Source organism: Myotis brandtii, unplaced genomic scaffold (genome assembly GCF_000412655.1).
Source record: "Myotis brandtii unplaced genomic scaffold, ASM41265v1 scaffold157, whole genome shotgun sequence".
NCBI lineage: Eukaryota > Metazoa > Chordata > Mammalia > Chiroptera > Vespertilionidae > Myotis > Myotis brandtii.
In genome coordinates, this window is record NW_005355708.1 from 721,069 (window position 1) to 730,089 (window position 9,021).

At 61.9% G+C, this 9,021-nt stretch overlaps 1 protein-coding gene across 1 annotated transcript in view; it reads left to right on the top strand.

The window, feature by feature from the left end:
- Positions 1-3: 3 nt before the first annotated feature.
- The window catches only part of LOC106725363 (protein sidekick-2), a gene marked incomplete at its 5' end in the record, with an annotated part of 69,422 nt that continues 60,404 nt past the window's right edge, over positions 4-9,021 (top strand). Inside the window, 8 exons of the mRNA XM_014536204.1 lie at positions 4-95; positions 923-1,026; positions 1,492-1,562; positions 2,421-2,556; positions 3,930-3,986; positions 5,432-5,533; positions 5,651-5,766; positions 8,600-8,786. Of these exons, the coding sequence (XP_014391690.1) occupies positions 4-95; positions 923-1,026; positions 1,492-1,562; positions 2,421-2,556; positions 3,930-3,986; positions 5,432-5,533; positions 5,651-5,766; positions 8,600-8,786 (865 nt within the window). The remainder of the gene's footprint in view (positions 96-922; positions 1,027-1,491; positions 1,563-2,420; positions 2,557-3,929; positions 3,987-5,431; positions 5,534-5,650; positions 5,767-8,599; positions 8,787-9,021) is intronic.

Genomic DNA, 9,021 nt, shown 5'->3' on the forward strand with positions numbered 1-9,021 from the left:
CTACTACTCCTCCAGACCCGCGAGCTGCCCAGCGGCAGGTGGGCGCTGCACTCGGCCTCCGTGAGCCACAACGCCTCGGCCTGCGTGGTGGACAGGTGAGTCTCCAGCATCTCCGCCCTGCGCCTCCGACCTGGACAGCCTGCAGTGCCCCGAGGGGGCTCCCTCCGCCTCAGGACCTCTCTCCAGCACACTCAGCTCCGCAGCTCTGGCCTAACCGCCCTCCTCTCTCTGGGGCCTGTTACAGCGGCCTCTTCATTATCCATTTCTGGAGCCTAGAAGCCCCGCAGCGAGGCGCGCTCCATCCTTCATTAGCGGTTTCTCCCAGCCAGGCAGCTCCTCCAGCCTCATCTTTAATAGGGAGCTTCACTCCCCTCCGCGACTCTGGCTTCAATGGCATTCCTAGTGGGTCGTATTTTTTACGCTCCAGTTGTCGTGACCGGGAGTTTTGAGCGATACTTTCCTCCCAGTAAATCAAAAAGGAAGCCGTTTGCCTGGAGAGGAAGTGAGGCTGATAGAGATGAAGTGTGGTTAACTCTTGAGAGCCGCGGCCCTTCCTAAATTTACTGAATTCGGGAAAGGGGTGGCAGTTCCTGGAGGGGGAGTTGCTGTGTTCCTCCTTCGAGGCAAGAAATATGCAGATGGTCCCTCCTGGGGACCATCCCCCCTGGGGACCATCCCTCCTGGGGACCTATGGCTTATAATGGAGCTAAAGGCGTGGCCGCACCCCAAGCTGGCATGGTCTAGGGACCAGCCTGGGAGCTCAGGGCCTGGCCCCTGTTTGTCCCACGTAACAGACCTTCTTTCTGAGCCTCAGTGTTCCCATCTGTGCAATGGATCGACAACCCTGCCCCTTGCCCCGTGCAGAGATGACGAGGCAAGGCAATTAGGGAACCTCCGTTCACTGAGCCCGGTTCCCCTACAGGCTCAAGCCCTTCACGTCCTACAAGTTCCGAGTGAAGGCGACCAATGACATCGGGGACAGTGAGTTCAGCGAGGAGTCGGAACCGCTGACCACCCTGCAGGCTGGTCAGTGCCCCCACCCTTGGGTGTCTTTCTCTTGGTCCACTGGGTACCTCCTGAGCACTAGGTGACCTCTTCGGTGAGGGGAGGGGCCTCCAAAGATGGGAGGGGCCTGCTAGGCCAGAGGGGGCCTTGGCCTTGGGCTCAGCACCCACAGCCAGCCTGACTCCTAGTGCATTTCTTCTCTGATATCTCTCAAGCTGGTGGCCAACCCCAGAAAACCAGTGAATGGGAGTTGGGGGGCCTCAGGGGCAGGGGCAGAGGCCTGTGGCTTTCTGAACAGAGAGGAGGGGGCACTGGGCTCTTGGGCTGTGGTCAAGGTCCCCGCCCCTCTCTCCCTTCACCCTGGCCCTCTGCTCTGCAGAAGTTGGGGTGGTGGGTGACCTGAGGCGGAGCTGCCCACAGTTCAGTGTCCTCCCAGGGGGCCTCAGTCCCAGCCCCCAAAGCTCACCTGTCTGCCTCTCTCCCCAGCCCCCGACGAAGCGCCCACCATCGTCTCGGTGACACCCCACACCACCACCTCCGTGCTGATCCGATGGCAGGTGAGGCCCAGCAGCAGGGAGGGGCCGGGCACCAACCTCGGCCCACCTGCAGCCCCCCCGAAGGGAAAGTCCTTAAAGAGAAAACAGGGCGGGACCCCCGAGCCCTCCCCCAGCCCAAGGCTACATCCCTCAAATGACCGTGACCTAAGCAGCTGGGAGCCCTGAGAGACGAGCAGATGGAGCCATGGTGGTGAAGGGGCTGGGAGGTGCCAGCAGCCGCTAGGGATGCAACTAAGGATCAAATAAAGGGCTGAGTGGTTTCAGCAGGATTTTTAAGAGAGGTGTCATAAAAAGTAGCTTTCCCCGTCTCCCGAAGCTTGTTCTGCTCAGCTGTGGACGAGAGCAGAAAGCAAAGGAGACACAATCGAGGTGCGGGGAGGGAGGGGAAAGGGGGGTGGGGGTACATCTGCCCTTGTTCTGGCCTCAGAGCTGGAGAGGACTAGGCTCTCGGGAAACTCCAGGCAGAGGGACCAGCAGGCTGAGGGTAGCTAGTGACCATGTCAGGCAGCTCCTAGTCAAGGTCCAGCTCTATGAGAAGATCCAGGTCAGGCTGGGCCCCAGTGATGCTGTGTGACCGTGGGCAAGTTCCTTAACCTCTCTGAGCCTTGCCTTTCTGCTCCGTTAGGTGGGATGGCACGGTGATTCCTGCCCTTCCTTGCCTCGTAGGGCCTGCTGCGAGGATGAAATAGCCGTGTTGGAAATGCCTTGTGAATTAAAAAGGCTCAGTGTCATTTTGTCTCCTTTTCCTGGTTGAGGCCCAGTCTCTGCTCTGAGGCGGGGAGGGAGGGGGGATGAGAGTGGAGGAGGGTGAGCTGCATGGTCCCGGCCCCTCTCCATTCCCCACTCCCTTCCCTGCAGCCACCAGCCGAGGACAAGATCAATGGCATCCTCCTGGGCTTCCGGATCCGGTACCGCGAGCTGCTGTACGAGGGTCTGAGGGGCTTCACGCTTCGTGGCATCAACAACCCGGGGGCCAGGTGGACAGAGCTGACCTGTGAGTGACACTGCGGGACTGGTGGGGGGCTGGGGGGGCAGTGCAGGCTCGCCTGCCTAAAGCTCTCAGCTTCCTGGAATCTCTCTAACCCGAAACCCTGCCATCCACCCCCGTGTGTGCCTCTCACCCCTGTGCCCTTCGATCACTGAGCGAGTCTTTATAGAGCACCTTCTCTGTGCCCTGGACACCGTGGACAAAACAGACAGGGTCCCTGCCCTCTCAGAGCTCCAAGGCTGGGGAGGACGTAGCCCCGGAGAGCCTAGGCCGGTGTGGGAAAAGGCTGCCCAGGGGGACGGACACTGATGGAGGATTCCATGGCAACCAGTCCAACGGGACAGGGAGAGCCCAGCATGTGCAAAGGGCCTCGGCTGGTTGGCCGAGTCTGGTCACCGCCCAAGGGTAGCAGCCCGGCCCCCTCCGGTTCCAGGGAGGTCACTGTTCTGCTCTGGGCTCCTCAGAACCCAGCCTGCCTCTAGGGAAGGGGGACATCCCAGGGAGAGTCACGAGGGAATGACCTGTTGCATTTGGGGGTGAGAAGGGTTGCGTTGGTGGCATGATGGCTAGCGATGGGGTCCAGAGGCAGGGCGGCCAGTAGGAGGCTAATGCAGGAGCGTGGGCAGGAGCGTGCGGTTGGGGCCAGGATGGCCGGCTCAGGATGGGACTGAGGGCCGGTATCGGAGATGACGTGCCGTGGGCTCCATGGCGGACTCAGGTAAGGGACAGGGACAGGGACAGGTGGGAGAGGGAGGAGTCCAGAGGATTTGGGTGCCCAGGTGGGAGGTGGGACCATTCACCAAAACAGAGGCTAGCAGGAGGGGCAGAGCCGTTTAAGATCCTCTCCGCTATGAATTTTCCTCCCGTAATTCCCCTGAGCTCTTCCGGCCTTGTCTCCAAGCGAGGATTCGCAGACAACGCAGTGATGGACCGCGCAGCTCAGGCGCCTTAATAGAAAACCTCGGAAGTAGCAGACCCGGGGCCTGCGTTGTTTGTTTATTTTGCTGGTGGTTTTTCTATTACCCATGATTCATAGTCATGTTTCCTGGTAGGAAATAGTTCCTGGTTCCTATGAGGAAATTAACAACCACTGCTTGATGGTGGTTTGCAGGAGCAGAGGCCAGGGAACGAGCCGGGGTGAGAGGGTTCCCCCAGCATGTCCCCAGGGATGCTGGGCCCCAGGGGGCTCAGGGTACCCCGTGACCTCAGACCAGCGCACACCAGGGCAGGGCAGCACTGGCGCCTAGCTCAGCCTCGGGAACCCCGACCCTCTCTCCGTCCTGCCCCCCTCATTGGGGTCTTCGTGGAGGGGCGTGTGTACTAACCTCCGCTGTCTGCTGTCTCCCTCCGGCCCCTCCCTCCGCCTCCCCACCCGGTAGCCTTGTTCTCCATGCGGAACCTGAGCCGGCCCAGCCTCACGCAGTACGAGCTGGACAGTAAGTCTTGCATGGCGGCTCCGTCTGGGGCCCACGCCCTCCGCAGGGATGGGGAGCGGGGGCCTCTGAGGACACCTGGCCGCAGGCGAGTGGCGCGCCCACCTCGGGCTACTGCAAGAACGGGACCACCCTTCGCATGTGCGAGTTTCCCACAACACACCGAGACGCAGGGCCCCCAGGGAAGCTGTCCTCCAGGCCTCTGTCCGTGGGGTGCGGCACGGAAAAGCAGCCAGCTCTGGTCTGTGTGCTGGGCTGGGGGACGGTGGGGCCGTCATGGGAGCTGTTGGCTCGGCTGGTTGGCCACACGGGTGTCCATGTCACCGCCGCCCCAGCTGGCCCAGCAAAGGCACCTGCAGCTGGGCTCTGTCTTCCAGCCCAGACCCAGCCGTGGAGGGAGCAGCCCGCCCCCTTCCCTCCAGGGACCAGGAAACCTTGCTGCCTGCGCAGGGCCCGCCCTTGTCCTGTTTCTCAAGTCCCAGCTGTGGTTCCCCAAAGTCCTGGGGCCTTGGACAAGGGACTCCCTCTCCTTCCTTCCTCACCGGTGGCTGCACGGCCCGCTCCCCACTCCCACTCCAGAAGGGAGAATGTGCACCCAGAAAGGGAGATGGGGAGTCAGCCGCGCCCCCGGCAGGGGCAGCATCCCCGACCAGGATGTCAGAGCCCATTTCCTGCTTCTCTCCCAGCCACTGTCCAGGCATCTCACCCAGGTGCCCCAAACCCGGGGAAAACGCAGGGTTTCTTAGCCCAGAGTTCACGTCCAATAAGCCCCTTCCCTTAGGGCTGAGCCCGCTGTCAGGAGCTGGTGCTGGAAACTTTTAGCATCTGCCATGTGGAGCAGGAGTGACCCGTGACCCGGTGTGGCCAGGACAGGCAGGGAGTGACCTGTGACCCAGGACAGGCAGGGGAGTGACCTATGACCCAGGACAGACAGGGGAGTGACCTATGACCCAGGACAGGCAGGGGAGTGACCTGTGACCCAGGACAGGCAGGGAGTGACCTACGACCCAGGACAGGCAGGGGAGTGACCTGTGACCCAGGACAGGCAGGGGAGTGACGTGTGATCCGGTGTGCCCGGGGCAGCCTTGGTTCTCACCAGTGTCAGGAGTGACCTATGACCCAGGACAGGCAGGGAAGGGGTGACCCGTGACCCGGTGTGCCCGGGGCAGCCTTGGTTCTCACCAGTGTCTCGACACAACCATGACCAGTGCCCCTTTCAGTCTCAACCGTGTGCCCTAGGGTCCCCCTGGGCCAGGAAGCCAGCCAGCATCCCCTGGGTCCAGGTCCCAGGCCTCCTCTTACCTGCTCTTTCCTGAGTCTCCACTCAGGGACTAGCATCACCGGGTACACCATCCAGCCTCCCCCACAGCCCCACCCTCCATGGCTCTGTCCCCTGCAGGACCGTGACCTCTGTGTGTCCCTCCCCTCCCCCCTCTCGCCCACCACAGACCTGAACAAGCACCGGCGCTACGAGATCCGCATGACCGTGTACAACGCCGTGGGCGAGGGGCCCCTGAGTGCCCCGCAGGAGGTCTTCGTCGGGGAGGCAGGTGAGTGCCGCTGCCCCAGGGCCCCAGCCCGCCTTTCCCGCCCCGAGGCCCAGCCCGCCTCCTTCTCCTCCCGGGAGTCACCGGCTCCGCACACTCACCTCCCCTCATGCCCTCCAGTGCCCACGATGGCGCCCCGCAACGTGGCCGTCCACGGCCCCACGGCCACACAGCTGGACGTGATGTGGGAGCCTCCCCCGCTGGAGAGCCAGAACGGAGACATCCAGGGCTACAAGGTACGGGCGCTCCAAAGGCCAGGCTGGGGGTTGGGGGTGACCCACAGTTGGTGGTGGAAGAGGCCCCCAGGTCTACACCTGCTGTTGGTACACAGCCCACAGGATTATGGTGCAGCTGGGACAAAAGTACCCCCGCCTGTGCCACGTCCTGGGACACAGGAACTCGGGCCTCGCCCTCCCAGCCCCCCAGCGCCAACATCAGATCCATGCAAAGCAGCTATTTGGCCAACCCTCATTGCATTGATGCTTGATTGGCTGGCCACTGTCTAAATCTCTATTTAAAAACTATTTCTAAATGTGTACTGATGTCACCCGTTAGGGCAGGAGTCCGTTAGTCCCCATAAGTCACGGAGCCCTTGAGGACTCCTTCATCCTCTTGAAAGCCCTGGGAAGCTGGTAGATGATCCATATGTGTGCCCATTGTATAGATGAGGAGACTGAGGCCCAGTTCCGGGACCCGGCCAGGTCACAAAAACAGCAGGTGGCAGAGAATCAGACCCCAGGTGTGCTGGCCGCCACTCCACCAGGGGCGGAGAGGAAGCGCTGAGCACACAGCCACCAGAGGAGCTGGAGCCGTTAGGACACAGCCCTGAGCCGTGTCTGGAGCCTGCCTCCCGTTCCCGTGTCCAGAGAATGGCCCAGGCAATGGCAGGTGTGGCGTATGAGGGCCACAAGGGGCCCTGTGGTCACCTGGCTCAGCCATCACTGCGCAGGCAGAAACCGAGTCTCCGAAAAGGCGCAGGGCTCACCCCATCATGGGGCTGGTTAGTGCCGGGGGCCCTGGTTTAAGACAGAATCCGGAGTAGGCGTCTCTTTCCATCTGGGGCGAAGGAGGCGGGAGAGAGGAGGAAAGACATCTTGCCAAGGAAGCGCTAAGGACGGATGACACCCCTGGAGTCCTTGCCGGGGAGTGCCAGCTGGGAACACTCAATATCGCGCCCGGAGCATATGCCTCCCAGGGAGGAGGAAGGAGCCGGGCGGAGCCTGCGAAGTGTGGCAGCCACCAGGCGGTCGAGGTGTAGAAGTCTCCGTTAATGTGCACACCCAGGAAGCGTGTGGGTGCGCAGACTCCGTATGCCCCCCCGCCCCCCGCAGACATCTGCGCGCTCGGGGAAACCTCGTAGCCACGGATGTTAACCGGGGAAATGGAATTTCCACCTCCCAGACGTGGATGAGCAGCCACATCCATTGCCCTGAACCGTGCGCCGGGGTCACACGCTGGTGAGCACAGCTGAGACGGACTGCGTCAGGGTCGGCCCGAGCTGTGCCGTGTGCACAGGCAGGCCCGTCCCTGCAGCTGCTGTCCTTCAGTGACGCGTGCTTACTGAGCAGTGACTTTGTGCCCAGCCGTGTTCTCGGTCAACGTGAAGGTAAACCGTAGGGGAAGGAGACGCGCGACGTTCAAAACAAGTGGCAGCTCCAGGTGGCGGTCAATGAAGCAGGTTAAGGGGAGAGAGGCCGAGGGGGGGTGTGAAAGTGTGAGTAGGTTTGTTAGGCAGGGACTTAGCGGGAAGCTGACACTTGAGGAAAAACGAAGGATAGCAGGTGCATGAATCACATGGACCTGGAAGAGGAGCATTCCAGGAAGAGAACAGAGAAGAGCAAGGGTCCTGGGGTCAGAGGCTGCTTGGCGTGTGGGCCAGCAAACAGCCCTGTGTGTCTCAGAGTGCGTGGGGAGCGGCATGATGGGACGTGAGCCTGGGCAGTGACCACGGCCACACAGCCCTCACTGAATGAGGTGACAGGCAGGAAGGTTTGGGGCCAAAGGAGGGGCGTGGATGACTTGGGTCTGTAAAGGGCTGTGCTGGCTGCAGTGCAGAGTTGTCTGAAGGGAGCAGGCACATCACGCGTGAGACCCAGTGGCGGCTGAGCTAAGATGGGGCGGTAGCGAGGCGGCAAGGTTTGCTCTCCGGTTCCAGGTGAAGGGTAGAGCCGGCAAAACGTGCTGACCCAGTGAATGTGGGGTGTGAGGGCAGGAGGAGCGACAAGCGTTAGCGAGCAATTGGATGATGGAGCTTCCAGCTCCGGCGAAGGCATTCGCACTCGCCAGGCGGGGACGCTTTTGTGAGCTCTTGCCCACTTTGATTAGCTTCCTCCAGGCAAGCGGAGAAATTAGGCCCGTAGCCTCAGAAACCGCTTCTGCCAGCAGGTGGCGACAAAGGCCCACTAATCCTCCACTCAGAGTGGTGCTAGGAGCTCTCGGGGACGCCTCACCAGCAGTCACAGCCTTAGTAAATGGTGCACTGAGGGTCATGCAGCTCCAGCCCCGCCAGCTTCTGCAGCTGGCGTTGCAAACTGCAGGGTGCCCGTGGGACGCGTCAACACACCCTGCATCCTACCCAGCACCCAGGTGATACTACCTCCTGGTCCTTGCACCCCATTCTTGGTTGGGGTGCACCCTCCGCTGCGCTTACCTTCCGTTGCAGGTCCTGCCAGCACCACCATAAACACACAGCAGGCCTGTGCCCTCGTGGGGTTCCCAGCCAGGTGATACGACCTCCTGGTCCCTGCACCCCATTCTTGGTTGGGGTGCACCCTCCGCTGCACTTACCTTCCGTGGCAGGTCCTGCCGGCACCACCTAAACACACAGCAGGCCTGTGCCCTCGTGGGGTTCCCAGACAAGCAGAAACTGTAGTGTTAGAAAAGGAAGGTTCTGGAAGGGTTGCTACGCTCTTAAATGCCTCCACACTATTTCCTGGGTCACTCACGCCTCCCGTCCAGGTGTGTGGACGGCTCGAATGCAGGTGTCCTGAGACCCGGGTGTCCTGAGACCCGGGTGTCTCGGAGACACTGTTGTCCATCCCCCGCCCGCCCCTTCGTCTGTGTCCGCAGATTTATTTCTGGGAGGCCCAGCGGCAGAACCTCACCGAGCGGGTGAAGACGCTCTTCCTGGCCGAGAACGGCGTGAAGCTCAAGAACCTGACCGGCTACACCACCTACATGGTCAGCGTGGCGGCCTTCAACGCCGCGGGGGAAGGGCCTCGGAGCACCCCCACCCGGGGTCAGACCCAGCAAGCAGGTGGGGAGACCGCCGAGGGGGAGGAGGAGTCGCCCTGGGGGGTGGAGGAGGGACCTTCCGGCCCTGGCCGCTGGGCTCATGAGGAATGGAGACAGCCACCTGCTGCCACCCCCTGAGACATCTGGGCTGGGTACCCAGGCCCCTGGGATGCCCTCCACAGCCCCCAAAGTGGCCAACATGGGATGCTCAGAAGAGTAGTTTTCTCCATACAGCTTTGGGGAGAGCCCCCAGACCG